The sequence below is a fragment of the Nerophis ophidion genome, linkage group LG21 (assembly GCF_033978795.1).
Source record: "Nerophis ophidion isolate RoL-2023_Sa linkage group LG21, RoL_Noph_v1.0, whole genome shotgun sequence".
NCBI lineage: Eukaryota > Metazoa > Chordata > Actinopteri > Syngnathiformes > Syngnathidae > Nerophis > Nerophis ophidion.
Genome location: NC_084631.1, coordinates 13,314,285 through 13,330,738, shown reverse-complemented (window position 1 = coordinate 13,330,738; position 16,454 = coordinate 13,314,285). Strand labels below are relative to the sequence as shown.

Here is a 16,454-nt window from a genome sequence, read left to right as displayed (position 1 = left end):
GATAGCAACAATAAACATCACCAACAATTTGATGTCAAAAAGAAGGAGGCAAAGTCACACAGCAAACAACACACTTGTTAGTACACGCACACATACACACTACTACTTCAAGGAAATAATGAACAACAGATCAATGATTCAAAGGCCTACTGAAACGAGATTTTCTTATTTAAACGGGGACGAGAACATCGACGATAAAGTTCGCAACTTTTGGTCGCTAATAAAAAAGCCTTGCCTTTACCGGAAGTAGCAGACAATGTGCGTGTGACATCACGGATTGTAGGGCTCCTCATATCCTCACATTGTTTACAATCATAGCAGCAGCTAGAGCTATTCGGACCGAGAAAGCAACAATTTCCCCATTAATTTGAGCGAGGATGAAAGATTCGTGGATGAAGAAATTTAGAGTAAAGGACTAGAAAAGAAAAAAAAAAAAGGCGATTTTAGTGAAAGCGATTCAGATGTTATAGACACATTTACTAGGATAATTCTGGAAAATCCCTTATCTGCCTATTGTGTTGCTAGTGTTTTAGTGAGATTAAATAGTACCTGAAAGTCGGAGGGGTGTGGCCATGGGTGTGTTGACACCAGAGTGTCTGAGGGAAATCACGAAGCTGCAGCAGGACGCAAGTTCCGCTGATGTCTCCGGTAAGAGGCGACTTATTACCACGATTTTATGACCGAAAACTGCCGGTTGACATGTAGTCGGGATCCATGTTTGCTTGACCGCTCTGATCCATTGTAAAGCTTCATCTTCTGGAATTTTAAACAAGGAAACACCGGCCGTGTTTGTGTGGCTAAAGGCTAAAAGCTTCCCACCTCCATCTCTCTACTTTGACTTCCATCCATCCATCCATTTTCTACCGCTTATTCCCTTTTGGGGTCGCGGGGGGCGCTGGCGCCTATCTCAGCTACGATCGGGCGGAAGGCGGGGTACACCCTGGACTAGTCGCCACCTCATCGCAGGGCCAACACAGATAGACAACATTCACACTCACATTCACACACTAGGGCCAATTTAGTGTTGCCAATCAACCTATCCCCAGGTGCATGTCTTTGGAAGTGGGAGGAAGCCGGAGTACCCGGAGGGAACCCACGCATTCACGGGGAGAACATGCAAACTCCACACAGAAAGATCCCGAGCCTGGATTTGAACCCAGGACTGCAGGACCTTCGTATTGTGAGGCAGACGCACTAACCTCTCTGCCACCGTGAAGCCCTCTACTTTGACTTCTCCATTATTAATTGAACAAATTGCAAAAGATTCAGCAACACAGATGTCCAGAATACTGTGTAATTATGCGAATAAAGCAGACTACTTATAGCTTGGATTTGGCTGGAAAATAATGTCTGCTACAACCCGAGACGTCAAACGCACGCGTCATCATACCGCGACGTTTTCAACATGACACTTCGCGGGAAATTTAAAATTGCAATTTAGTAAACCAAAAAAGCCGTATTGGCATGTGTTGCAATGTTAATATTTCATCATTGATATATAAACTATCAGACTGCGTTGTTGAAAAATGCTACGCAAAGGTACTTTTTCACGTCACTTCACTTTTTGAGTGTTGCACCGAGTCATGAATAAGAAACAAAGAAACCCCTAGAAGGTAATCCCCAGCAAATGCAGAAATCAGTACCTTGAAAATGGCAATCAACTGACTACATGATGCAGTGGAAAAGACAAAAAGTGCTGAAGCAACTGGACCAAAAGTCACTATATAAGGTGCTTAAAGGGTCGTAAAGGTGCTGCCAAAGTGCCAAGTCTGTGCTTTGCGATGTAAACATTTTTTTTTTTTCACTCCATCTGCAAGTTGCCTCACACGCTTTCTCTCCCCTTGCCTGGGTTACTCTGACTTTATTTCCCTATATCCCCACAGAGAGCTTGAATAAACTCAGCAGACCAAATACGACTGACACCATATCAGCTGCTTGTCACAAGTTCCACTTAAAGCCATTTCCTGTTTGTCTGTGTTCCAGCTGACTGTTGCAAAGGGTTTGCTTATGAAACTCCATTACAAAATAGAAAGATAGTAAAAAAGTAGGTTTGTTGAGACTTTCTTAAGCATTTGAATACAATGGTGCGTCCAAACCTTCAACAGGTACTGTATATACTAGTTTAGGAGGAAAGCATTGCACATGGAAACGTTTCCATTATCATAAAACCCGCCATGTTTGAACTAACATTTGAACATTCTTTGCTGTCACTTAAGTGTACAAAGAAATTAATCACTGTTGTTGGAAAAATATCAATACATTAAAACACTATATTAAATGCGAATCACCTTACTTGACGCAACTTAAGCTGTAGATCAGTCGTCTATTAATAACCCCTGTTAAGGCCTTGTCCATGTTTACTCTGTAAGTGTTTGGCAAAAAAAGCCAAAGAAAAAGCAACATGTGGACACAGCTGCCTGAACACAGGTCCGACGGTGGTTTTGTGTGACTTTAACGCACTGCTTCTCATTTATTATTTGTTACCATCAATAGCCCTAAATCACAAGTGTCTCAAAGGGCTGCACAAGCCATAACGGCATCCGCAGATCAGCACCCACATAAGGGCAAGGAAAAACTCACAACCCAGTGGGACGTAGATAGATAGATAGATAGATAGATAGATAGATAGATAGATAGATAGATAGATAGATAGATAGATAGATAGATAGATAGATGATAGATAGATAGTAGTTTATTGATTATTTCAGGAAAGTTCCTTCAGGAAAATTAAAATGAGAATGACTATGAGAAACCTTGGAGAGGACCACAGATGTGGGTAACCCCCTCCCCTCTAGGAGAGACCGGTGCAATGGACGTTGAGTGGGTCCAACATAATATTGTGAAAGTCCAGTCCATAGTGGCTCTAACATAATAGTAAGAGTCCAGTCCATAGTGGGGCCAGCAGGAGACCATCCCGGGCGGAGACGGGTCTGTAGCGCAGAGATGTCCCCAACCAATGCACAGGCGAGCGGTCCACCCTGGGTCCCGACTCTGGACAGCCGGCACTTCATCCATGGCCACCAGACCTGTGCACCCCACCCTCCACGAGGGAGAAGGGGGCAGAGGAGAAAGGAAAAGAAACGGCAGATCAACTGGTCTAAAAAGGGGGTCTATTTAAACGTTAGAGTATACAAATGAGTTTTAAGATGGGACTTAAATGCTTCTACTGAGGCAGCATCTCTAACTTACCGGGAGGGCATTCCAAAGTACTGGAGCCCGAATAGAAAACGCTCTATAGCCCGCAGACTTTTTTTGGGCTGTGGGAATCACTAATAAGCCGGAGTTCTTTGAATGCAGATTTCTTGCCGGGACATTTATACAATTCAATCAGCAAGATAGTTTGGAGCTAGACCATGTAGTATTTTATACGTAAGCAGTAAAACCTTAAAGTCACATCTTAAGTGCACAGGAAGCCAGTGCAGGTGAGCCAGTACAGGCGTAATATCATCAGAATTTCTTGTTCTTGTCAAAAGTCTAGCAGCCACATTTTGTACCAACTGTAATCTTTGTTACAGTAATCGAGACGAGACGTAACGAACGCATGAATAATGATCTCAGCGTCGCTAGTGGACAAAATGGAACACATTTTAGCGATATTTCGGGGATGAAAGAAGGCCGTTTTAGTAACACTCTTAATGTGTGACTCAAAGGAGAGAATTGGGTGGAAGATAATACCCAGATTCTTTACCGAGTCGCCTGGAGTAATTGTTCTGTTGTCAAATGTTAAGGTGGTATTATTAGATAGATGTCGGTGTCTAGCCGGACCGATAATCAGCATTTCCGTTTTCTTGGCTTTGAGTTGCAAAAATTTTACGTACATCCATTATTTTATTTAATTAAGACACGCCCCCAGCTGACTACAATCTGGCGTGTTGGTCAGCTTTAAGGGCATGTAGAGTTGGGTGTCATCAGCATAACAGTGAAAGCTAACGCTGTATTTGCGTATGATGTTGCCTAGCGGCAGCATGTAGTTGCTTAGGAATGCAGGGACAAGAACCGAACCCTAGGAAACTCCACACGTTACCTTGACCCAGTCCGACGTCACACTGTTATGGGAGACGCACTGCATCCTGTCAGTAAGATAAGAGTGAAACCAAGACAAGGCTAAGTTTGACATACCAATATGTGTGTTGATACACTCTAACACAATATTCTGATCGACGGTATCGAAAACAGCGCTAAGATCAAGAAGCAGCAACATAGATGACAAATCAGAATCCATCGTTAGCAATAGTTAGTCATTTTTGTGATCGCTGTCTCCGTAGAGTGATTTGCCCTGAAACCGGATTGAAAGAGTTCACAGAGATTGTTAGACGCTAAGTGTTACTTTAGCTGCTTTGCAACAATTTTTCGAGGATTTTCGAAACAAAGGGAACGTGAGACACCGGTCCGTAGTCTACCATGAGGTCAGGATCGAGGTTAGGTCTTTTGAGCAAAGGATGAATAACCGCTTTTTTGAATGCTAGGGGAACAGTGCCAGGGGATAGTGATACATTTAAAATATTTAGCACTGATGGACCTAATAATACAAAGAGCTCCTTGATAAGTCTCCCAGGAAGTGGGTCAAGTAAACATGTTGTTTGTTTTATCCCATTTACACGTAACAATTCCTCTAATGTTATTTCATCAAAAAGAAAGAGACTATTTTGGAGGGCAGTACCCGTCTTATATACAGTTGTATATGTTAATCAAACCCAGCTTGGATGCGTTGTCTTTAATCTCCTTTCTAGTGAGTTAAATTTTCTTATTAAAGAAATTCTTAAAGTCATCGGCCGAGTGGGTGGAGCTACTGGGAGGAGTCCCCTGTTGGGTTAGCGATGCTACTGTACTAAACAAAAATGTAGGATTGTTTTTGTTGATGCGGATGAGATTTGAGTAATATTTATCTTTAGCTAAGGTAAGCATGCGTATTATAAGTTATTAAACTATCACTCCATGCTTGATGGAAAACCTCAAGTTTAGTCGCGCGTCAGCGTCCCAGCTTTCTACATGATAATTTATGAGCTCTAGTTTCTTCTGTAAACCATGGGGTACGCCTTTTAGGAGCCCTTTTTAGCTTCAGCGGTGCTATACTATCAATGGTTTTGCACAGGGCGTCGTTAAAGTTGTTAGTGAGGTTATTAATAGAGCCCATATAATTTGGGAATGGTGCCATTACCGAAGGCAGTAGGCCAGCAAGAGTCATCGTTGTGGCAGAATTAATGTTGCGGCTGCTATAGCAGTTATTATTAGCTTGTTGACAATGACTCAGAACTTGGAATTTTATAAGGTAATGATCGGACATTACCTTAGTATACGGGAGTATCATAACTTTGGAGGTGGTGACACCCCTGACAAGCACTGGATCTATCGTATTACCGTTGCGATGCGTGGGTTCATTTATTATTTGTGTAAGACCACAGCTATCAATTATAGTCTGGAGCGCCACGTACAGAAGGTCCGATAGGGTATTCATATGGATATAAAAGTCCCCATCATAATTATATTTTCGGCGTGCGTCACTAGATCAGCAACTAACTCTGAGAATTCATTGATAAAGTCCGAATAGGGCCCTGGGGGGCGGTAGATAACAGCCAGGTAGAGAAGGAGCGGTGTAGTAAGCACCTCAAATGATTTATATTTATTATTTAGGTTAGAGGTAAGGTTAAAGTTTTCATTTTATAAAAGTGCAACCCCCCACCCCTTTTAAGGGGACGGACAATATGCGCATTCGTATATTTAGGAGGAGATGCCTCATTTATGGCAAAAAAATCTTCTGGTTTGAGCCAGGTTTTGCTGAGACCAATGACGTTAAGATTGTTGTCTCTAATGACCTCATTAACTAATAATGTTTTGGGAGACGATCTTATGTTTAAAAAGCCCATAAAATAGGCAGTGGGCTGTTTTGAGGAGTTTTTGTTGAAATTATCTGTAGTAGCAATATTAATAATGTTTAATTTATTATGCGTAGTGCACTTTGAATAATTTCGACCATATCTAGGAATTAATATGACGGGAATTTTCAGATTGTTTGCTTGTTGCTCCGATAAACTGAACGCATCATTATTTTCCACCTCAGTAGAATGCATGTTGAACTCTGACACAGTCACAACTGAAATAACATTATGGGAGTTGTGTATTATTTTAAGAGAATTGCTATGTGTGCGGGATTATCCAGCCTGGCGCTGGCTATTTCTAGCTTAATTGACTCCTCGCCCAGACTAGCAGGCTCTGTAATTGCCTGTGACCGGGCTTGCTCTAGTATTGTTAGTCAAGTGTGACTCAAACAGAAATCTATGTTGCGAGGCAGGATTATGGCGCCTTCCTGGTTAGGGTGAAGACCGTCTCTCATCAGCAAGCCTGGTTTGCCCCAAAAGGGGGCCAATTATCAATAAACGTTAGTCCCTGTTGTCGACAGAAGCTAGCCATCCACTTGTTAAGCGAGACTAATCTGCTATATCTCTTATCATTGCCTTTCACAGGTAGGGAGTCAGAGACAATTACTCGATGCCTGGACATCTTTCTAGCGAGATCACAAGTCCTGGCTATGTTTTTCTTTGTAATCTCTGACTGTCTCATCTTAGTGTCATTGAAGCCAACGTGTACAACTATGTTTGCATAACTAGAGGTGCTTTTAGCCTGTCGTACGTGTTTACTAGGCCTGTTGCGATTTAGCTCCCTAAGATTAGCTTCAATGTCAAGTGCTCTGTCGCCGGAAAACACTTAATTGTGGCTGGTTTGCTAAGTTTTATGTTTCGGGTGATGGATTCCCCTATGACTAAAGTGTAGTTTCCGGTAAACTGGGGTGTAGGACTAGCTAAAGGGCTAAATCTATTATGCGTGTCAACCGGTACACTGTAGCTTAGGGCTGCTACAAGCTGGGCGAGTTAGCTCCCTACAGCTAACGCTAGCAGATGTGTCCGCAACATCTAAAGTTACGAGATTACTCTCCTCTAACTGGCAGACACAACCTTCTAGCAGAGCCAGCCTATCCATGAGAACAGTGTACAAAGCGCAGGAAGCCATACTCACAGTATTTTCTGTCACCTAGTGGAGTTTCTTCTGTCTTCAGGGAAGTGGTGGTCACGGTGTGCAGGGAGTAGGTTCCTTCCGACCGACGCCGCCTTTCTCCGCACTAGCTTTGTTAGCTTAGCAGCTAGCTAGCTCAGGGAGGGTTGGGGAGACAGAGATCGGGTGATTTGCAAGTTAAATGGGACTACTAAATATGTTTGGGAAGTAGTAAAGAAAGCTGCAAAGCAATTAAAAGCACACAGATAGAACAATACTTAGGTTTTTCGCAACGGCGAGCAGTCAGCGAGCAGTCACCCCCTTTCCTGTCCCCCCAGGAAAGGCAAAACATTTTTCGCACCCCCCCCCCCCCCCCCACTCCACTCTCCGTTGCATATACACATAGTATAATTTGTCTGTAAAATTGTTATAAGTACACTTCAGCATAACATTGTATCCTTATTAACATTAAATAAAAGAAAGACCTATCGATCAACTCACAGGGCGGCATGGTTCGGTTGGGAGAGCAGCCGTGCCAGCAACTTGGGGGTTCCAGATTAGATCCAGGCTTCCGCCATCTTAGTGACTGCTGTTGTGTCCTTGTGCAAGACACTTTACCCACCTATTTTTAGTGTCACCCACACTGGTTTAAATGTAACTTGGATATAATATTAGTATGTAGAGCGCTTCGAGTCACTAAAGAAAAGTGCTATATAAATATAATTCACTTCACTTCACAACAAAGAATAGCTCTATTAACAATATTATAGTAATCTGTAACAGAAAATATTTAAAGTGCACCAATTTGGCTGAGAAAAAAAAGTATAATTTCAGCTATAAACATTTTTTGATTGACATGAACCATTTTATGCCAACAAATTTAATAAATAAACTCAATAAATGATATTGATCAGCACCATTAACTCAGAAGCACACCAGTTAAAGTACTTCAACCAACAAAACAAAATGAAAATTTTATTTGTGATTTATTTACTTTTTTTAAATCAAAATTAGGAAGTCAGGATTAATGGCTAATATGAACACGTTTTGCAGTGCACAACTTTTCAAAGTGGCGTTTGAAGCATCATACTGAAAAAGTATGGTCTTCTGGGTCACACATCCAGAGGGCCCCGCCCCACTATTTGCAAAGAACTGCTTTAAAGGCATTGTTTCACAATTTTCTGCTTGTCTGCGAGGAGACACAGGAAAGAGCGAGGAGAGCCTGAAGTGTACGCCCGCAGCTAAAAGTCCTGCGTGAGAACGTATACTCGAATATTACGATATAGTCATTTTCTATATTGCACAGAGACATACCCGCGATATATTGTATATATCGATATATCGCATATATATATATATATATATATATATATATATATATCCATCCCATCCATCCCTCATCTTCCGCTTATCCGAGGTCGGGTCGCGGGGGCAGCAGCCTAAGCAGGGAAGCCCAGACTTCCCTATCTCCAGCCACTTCGTCCAGCTCTTCCCGGGGGATCCCGAGGCGTTCCCAGGCCAGCCGGGAGACATAGTCTTCCCAACGTGTCCTGGGTCTTCCCCGTGGCCTCCTACCAGCTGGACGTGCCCTAAACACCTCCCTAGGGAGGCGTTCGGGTGGCATCCTGACCAGATGCCCGAACCACCTCATCTGGCCCCTCTCGATGTGAAGGAGCAGCGGCTTTACTTTGAGTTCCTCCCGGATGGCAGAGCTCCTCACCCTATCTCTAAGGGAGAGCCCCGCCATCCGGCGGAGGAAACTCATTTCGGCCGCTTGTACCCGTGATCTTATCCTTTCGGTCATGACCCAAAGCTCATGACCATAGGTGAGGATGGGAATGTAGATCGACCGGTAAATTGAGAGCTTTGCCTTCCGGCTCAGCTTCTTCTTCACCACAACGGATCGATACAACGTCCGCATTACTGAAGACGCCGCACCGATCCGCCTGTCGATCTCACGATCCACTCTTCCCCCACTCGTGAACAAGACTCCTAGGTACTTGAACTCCTCCACTTGGGGCAGGGTCTCCTCCCCAACCCGGAGATGGCACTCCACCCTTTTCCGGGCGAGAACCATTGACTCGGACTTGGAGGTGCTGATTCTCATTCCGGTCGCTTCACACTCGGCTGCGAACCGATCCAGTGAGAGCTGAAGAGCCCGGTCAGATGAAGCCATCAGGAATACATCATCTGCAAAAAGCAGAGACCTAATCCCGTGGCCACCAAACCGGATCCCCTCAATGCCTTGGCTGCGCCTAGAAATTCTGTCCATAAAAGTTATGAACAGAATCGGTGACAAAGGACAGCCTTGGCGGAGTCCAACCCTCACTGGAAACGTGTCCGACTTACTGCCAGCAATGCGGACCAAGCTCTGACACTGATCGTACAGGGAGCGGACTGCCACAATAAGACAGTCCGGTACCCCATACTCTCTGACTTCCCGAGGGACACGGTCGAATGCCTTCTCCAAGTCCACAAAGCACATGTAGACTGGTTGGGCAAACTCCCATGCACCCTCAAGAACCCTGCCGAGAGTATAGAGCTGGTCCACAGTTCCACGACCAGGACGAAAACCACACTGTTCCTCCTGAATCCGAGGTTCGACTATCCGGCGAAGCCTCCTCTCCAGTACACCTGAATAAACCTTACCGGGAAGGCTGAGGAGTGTGATCCCACGATAGTTGGAACACACCCTCCGGTCCCCCTTCTTAAAGAGAGGAACCACCACCCCGGTCTGCCAATCCAGAGGTACCCCCCCGATGTCCACGCGATGCTGCAGAGTCTTGTCAACCAAGACAGCCCCACAGCATCCAGAGCCTTAAGGAACTCCGGGCGGAACTCATCCGCCCCAGGGGCCTTGCCGCCGAGGAGCTTTTTAACCACCTCAGCGACCTCAGCCCCAGAAATAGGAGAGTCCACTGCAGCTTCCCCAGGCACCGCTTCCACAAAGGAAGACGTGTTGGTGGGATTGAGGAGGTCTTCGAAGTATTCCCTCCACCGATCCACAACATCCACAGTCGAAGTCAGCGGAACACCATCCGCACCATACACGGTGTTGATAGTGCACTGCTTCCCCTTCCTGAGGCGGCGTATGGTGGTCCAGAATCGCTTCGAAGCCGTCCGGAAGTCGTTTTCCATGGCTTCCCCGAACTCTTCCCATGTCCGAGTTTTTGCCTCCGCGACCGCTAAAGCTGCACACCGCTTGGCCCGTCGGTACCCGTCCACTGCCTCCGGAGTCCTATGAGCCAAAAGAACCCGATAGGACTCCTTCTTCAGCTTGACGGCATCCCTCACTGCTGGTGTCCACCGACGGGTTCTGGGATTTCCGCCACGACAGGCACCAACAACCTTGAGGCCACAGCTCCAATCAGCCGCCTTGACAATAGAGGTTCGGAACATGGTCCACTCGGACTCAATGTCCCGCACCTCCCTCGTGACATGTTCAAAGTTCTCCCGGGGGTGTGAATTGAAACTCTCTCTGGCAGGAGCCTCTGCCAGACGTTCCCAGCAGACCCTCACAATGCGTTTGGGCCTGCCAGGTCTGTCCGGCATCCTCCCCCACCATCGCAGCCAACTCACCACCAGGTGGTGATCGGTAGAAAGCTCCGCCCCTCTCTTCACCCGAGTGTCCAAAACATAAGGCCGCAAATCCGATGACACAACTACAAAGTCGATCATGGAACTGCGGCCTAGGGTGTCCTGGTGCCAAGTGCACATATGGACACCCTTATGTTTGAACATGGTGTTTGTTATGGACAATCCGTGACGAGCACAAAAGTCCAATAACAAAACACCACTTGGGTTTAGATCCGGGCGACCATTCTTCCCAATCACGCCTCTCCAGGTTTCACTGTCGTTGCCAACATGAGCGTTGAAGTCCCCCAGTAGGACAAGGGAATCACCTGGGGGAGCACTTTCCAGTATTCCCTCGAGTGTGCCCAAAAAGGGTGGGTATTCTGAACTGCTGTTTGGTGCATAAGCACAAACAACAGTCAGGACCCGTCCCCCCACCCGAAGGCGAAGGGAAGCTACCCTCTCGTCCACTGGGTTCAACTCAAACGTGCAGGCTTTGAGCCAGGGGGCAATGAGAATTGCCACCCCAGCCCGTCGCCTCTCACTGCCGGCAACCCCAGAGTGGAAGAGGGTCCAGTCCCTCTCGAGAGAACTGGTTCCAGAGCCCTTGCTGTGCGTCGAGGTGAGTCCGACTATATCCAGCCGGAACTTCTCTACCTCGCGGACTAGCTCAGGCTCCTTCCCCCCCAGTGAGGTGACGTTCCACGTCCCAAGAGCTAGCTTCTGTAGCCGAGGATCGGACCGCCAAGTGCCCTGCCTTCGGCTGCCGCCCAGCTCACAATGCACCCGACCTCTATGGCCCCTCCTATGAGTGGTGAGCCCATTGGAGGGATGACCCACGTTGCCTCTTCGGGCTGTACCCGGCCGGGCCCCATGGGGACAGGCCCGGCCACCAGGCGCTCGCCATCGTGCCCCACCTCCGGGCCTGGCTCCAGAGCGGGGCCCCGGTGACCCGCGTCCGGGCGAGGGAAATCTGAGTTCATTTTGTTGTAATTCCATAGAAGTCTTTGAGCTGCTCTTTGTCTGATCACTCACCTAGGACCTGTTTGTCTTGGGAGACCCTACCAGGGGGCATGAAAGCCCCCCAGACAACATAGCTCCTAGGATCATTGGGACACGCAATGGTTGGGAGAGCAGCCGTATATATATATATATATATATATATATATATATATATATTTATATATATATATATATATACATATATATATATATATACACACACATATGTCTTGATTGGATTATCCGGAGAATAGTGCTCGATACCGTGGTAGAGCGCAATATGTAGGTGTGGGAAAAAATCACAAGACTACTTCATCTCTACAGATCTGTTTCATGAGGGGTTCCCTCAATCATCAGGAGATTTTAATGGAAGCATTCACATACAATGGTTTATATAGAGCACAGAGTGGGTGGGTACAAGCAGGCGTAGGGTGTGGTGATTGGCTCATGTGTTACCTAGGAGGTGTTTCCGTCTATGGCGGCATGTTGAAATGATTTCACTGCGCTTGTTGAGGGATGATAGATCTGGATGATATATAATAAACAGTTTCTCTTTTAAGCATAGGTTACATCTTTTATTACCACTGTTGTAAGGTGTGCTGGATGCAAGAATTTGCCATGTTATTGAATATTCAACATTATTGTCTTTGAGGTTCCAAATGTGTTTGCTGAGTTCTGTAGAATTCTGCAAAGTCTGGTTTCTAAAGGAGGCGTTGTGATTATTCCATCTTGTTTTGAACGCTCCTTCGGTTAATCCTACGTACGTGTCGGATGTGTTAATGTCCTTGCGTATTACCTTTGCTTGGTAAACGACTGATGTTTGTAAGCACCTTCCGTTGAGAGGGCAATCAGGTTTCTTGCGACAGTTACATTCATTATTGGTTTCAGAGTCGTTTAGTCTGGGGGTAGGCAGTCCTTTTGCAATTGCTTTGTTGTGGTTTTGAAATGATTTGTTGCATGTTATTCATGTATGAATAACATGCACTCTGATCACTCTGAATACGCACTGCTGATTGGCTTTGTATGTAACCAATCAGATGGTTGTGTGGGCGGGACAATGCTGGGTGCTCAGACAGAGGCAGAAAGCAAAGCAGCTAGTTAAGACTTTAGCTTACAAACTTGTTCGATACACCTCCAAACCGGACCGAAACCCCCGTACCATCCATCCATCCATTTTCTACTGCTTATTCCCTTTCAGGGGTTGCGGGGGGCGCTGGCGCCTATCTCAGCTACAATCGGGCGGAAGGCAGGGTACACCCTGGACAAGTCGCCACAATTGGCCTTAGTGTGTGAATGTGAGCGTGAATGTTGTCTGTCTATCTGTGTTGACCCCCGTACCAAAACGGTTAAATACAAATACACGTACCGTTACACCCCTAATATATATATATATATATATATATATATATATATATATATATAAGTATTTAGTCAGCCACCGATTGTGCAAGTTCTCCCACTTAAAATGATTACAGAGGTCTGTAATTTTCATGATAGGTACACTTCAACTGTGAGAGACAGAATGAGGGGGAAAAAATCCAGGAATTCACATTGTAGGAATTTTAAGAATTTATTTGTAAATGATGGTGGAAAATAAGTATTTGGTCAACCATTCAAAGCTCTCACTGATGGAAAGAGGTTTTGGCTCAAAATCTCCCGATACATGGCCCCATTCATTCTTTCCTTAACACGGAACAATCGTCCTGTCCCCTTAGCAGAAAAAACAGCCCCAAAGCAATGATGTTTCCACCCCCATGCTTCACAGTAGGTATGGTGTTCTTGGGATGCAACTCAGTATTCTTTTTCCTCCCAACACGACGAGTTGAGTTTATACCAAAAATTTCTATTTTGGTTTCATCTGACCACATGACATTCTCCCATGTGCTCTCTGGCAAACTTCAGACGGGCCTGGACATGCACTGGCTTAAGCACGGGGACACGTCTGGCACTGCAGGATCTGATTCCCTGTCGGCGTAGTGTGTTACTGATGGTAACCTTTGTTACTTTGGTCCCAGCTCTCTGCAGGTCATTCACCAGGTCCCCCCTGTGTGGTTCTGGGATTTTTGCTCACCGTTCTCATGATCATTTTGACCCCACAGGAGCCCCAGATCAAGGGAGATAATCAGTGGTCTTGTATGTCTTCCATTTTCTGATAATTGTTCTCCCGTTGATTTTTTCACACCAAGCTGCTTGCCTATTGTAGATTCATTCTTCCCAGTCTGGTGCAGGTCTACAATTATTTTCCTGGTGTCCTTCGACAGCTCTTTGGTCTTGGCCATAGTGGAGTTTGAAGTCTGACTGTTTGAGGCTGTGGACAGGTGTCTTTTATACAGATAACGAGTTCAAACAAGTCCCATTAATACAGGTAATGACTGGAGGACAGAAGAGCTTCTTAAAGAAGAAGTTACAGGTCTGTGAGAGCCGGGGATCTTCCTTGTTTGAAGTGACCAAATACTTATTTCCCACTATAATTTACAAATAAATTCTTAAACATTTCTACAATGTGAATTCCTGGATTATTTTTTTTTCACATTCTGTTTCTCACAGTTGAAGTGTACCTATGATTAAAATTACAGACCTCTGTCATCATTTTAAGTAGGGGAACTTGCACAATCGGTGGCTGACTAAATACTTATTTGCCCCACTGTATATATGTATATATATGTATATGTATGCATATATGTATGCATATAGTTACAGGTCTGTGAGAGCCGGGGATCTTCCTTGTTTGAAGTGACCAAATACTTATTTCCCACTATAATTTACAAATAAATTCTTAAAAATTTCTACAATGTGAATTCCTGGATTATTTTTATTTATTTATTTTTTTTTCACATTCTGTTTCTCACAGTTGAAGTGTACCTATGATTAAAATTACAGACCTCTGTCATCATTTTAAGTAGGAGAACTTGCACAATCGGTGGCTGACTAAATACTTATTTGCCCCACTGTATATATGTATATATATGTATATGTATGCATATATGTATGCATATATATATATATATATATAAATATATATATATATATATATATATATATATATATATATATATATATATATATATATATATATATATATATATATATATATATATGGGCTTCACGGTGGCAGAGGGGTTAGTGCGTCTGCCTCACAATACGAAGGTCCTGCAGTCCTGGGTTCAAATCCAGGCTCGGGATCTTTCTGTGTGGAGTTTGCATGTTCTCCCCGTGAATGCGTGGGTTCCCTCCGGGTACTCCGGCTTCCTCCCACCTCCAAAGACATGCACCTGGGGATAGGTTGATTGGCAACACTAAATTGGCCCTAGTGTTTGGATGTGAGTGTGAGTGTTGTCTGTCTATCTGTGTTGGCCCTGCGATGAGGTGGCGACTTGTCCAGGGTGTACCCCGCCTTCCGCCCGATTGTAGCTGAGATAGGCGCCAGCGCCCCCCGCGACCCCGAAAGGGAATAAGCGGTAGAAAATTGATGGATGGATATATATATATATATATATATATATATATATATATATACTCTTCAGGAGAGTATATTGAAGTGTCTGTTGTTGTTACATACATATAGGGTACATTACATGGGGGTGTGGCCATTGTTATATAGTAGTGCATCGCTTCTGAGACCAGTTTGTTGTGTTTGTTTCATGTGGATATGCTGAAGTGGTATATAATGACATGTTTTTCTTTCAGGCACAGGTTACATCTTTTAGTTGCAGTGTTGTATGGTAAGATGGATGCGACAATTCGCCATGTAATATCGCAATCAATTTAATTGTCTTTAAGAGCCCATATGTATTTGCTCAGCTTTGTAGAGTTCTTGAGTGGGGGCCTACGGAATGTGACTGTGTGGCTGTTATAACAGGTCTTTAAAGGTGTTTTCTGTGAGTCCAATCTATGTCTCTGTATTTGAGGTGTCTTTGCAGGTGACGCTGGCTTGGAAATCAACTGATGTTGTTCAACGGTTTCCGTTAAGTGTGCAACTAAGTCTTTGTCTGCAATTGCAGTTATGTGTGGAGTTACAGTCGTTAGCGGTTGCTTGTGTGTGCTCAGTTTGTCTATTTTATGGCGAAATATAGTTGATCTTATAACTTAAATCCAATTTATACTAAATTATACATTTTGAATTGAAAATTGTTTTGACTCGAGAATCAATTCAGAATCGAATCGTTACCCCCAAGAATCGAATCGAATTGTGTGGTACCCAAAGATTCACAGCCCTAGAATTTACCTCTCTTGACTGCTTCTCTGTCCTCTTTCAAATAGTAACGGAGTGAACGTGGAGGGCGTGACGCACAAGCAGGTCGTGGATCTGATCCGGGCCGGCGATAGCGAGCTGGTTCTGGCTGTGCTCTCAGTTCCGCCGCACGAAGCGGACTGCCTGGATCTAGGAGACGACAGCTCGGCCCAGTTCTGCTATGACTACTCAGACAAGCAGGCCGTCCCCATCTCTGTGCCCAGCTACAAACACACTGAGCTCAACCAGGAGAAGTTTGTGGTAGGCGTGTGGCTCTTTTATCACTGAACACGATGTGATACGTAAACCAGGGGTCCTCAATTACATTAGAGCAATGGGCAGAATCTTTCTCAGCAGACACTGCAACAGAAAAAATAAGTGCTTATTAAACTTTAGGGCGTGTTGGTGGAAGCGTGTTAACAGGAAATTAACAAGTAGATTAATAAGAGTTTAGAGCAAAGATATTATGATGGTAACTAAACACAGGTGCTCTGTTACTGTGTTACACGTAAGTAGAAGAAGGATTGATCCGTATAGCTGTAGTGTCCAATTGTTATTATTAATGTTCACAAATTCAGGGGATAAGTCTTTGGACACAGGAGGATTTCCGGTTTAAATGAGTAATAGATGGTCGTTTTTTTGCTTTAGAGTTTGTTTAGTT

At 44.6% G+C, this 16,454-nt stretch overlaps 1 protein-coding gene across 9 annotated transcripts in view; it reads left to right on the top strand.

Annotated features, from left to right (window-relative positions):
• snx27b (sorting nexin 27b) overlaps nt 1-16,454 on the top strand; it is an 81,104-nt gene that overhangs the window by 14,591 nt on the left and 50,059 nt on the right. For all 9 annotated transcript variants that reach the window (XR_009803493.1, XR_009803491.1, XR_009803492.1 and 6 more), the window contains exon 2: nt 15,823-16,054. Coding sequence is in view for 6 of the 9 variants with exons in the window: in XM_061881956.1 (XP_061737940.1) it covers nt 15,823-16,054 (232 nt within the window). In the remaining 3 variants the exon portion in view is untranslated. The remainder of the gene's footprint in view (nt 1-15,822; nt 16,055-16,454) is intronic.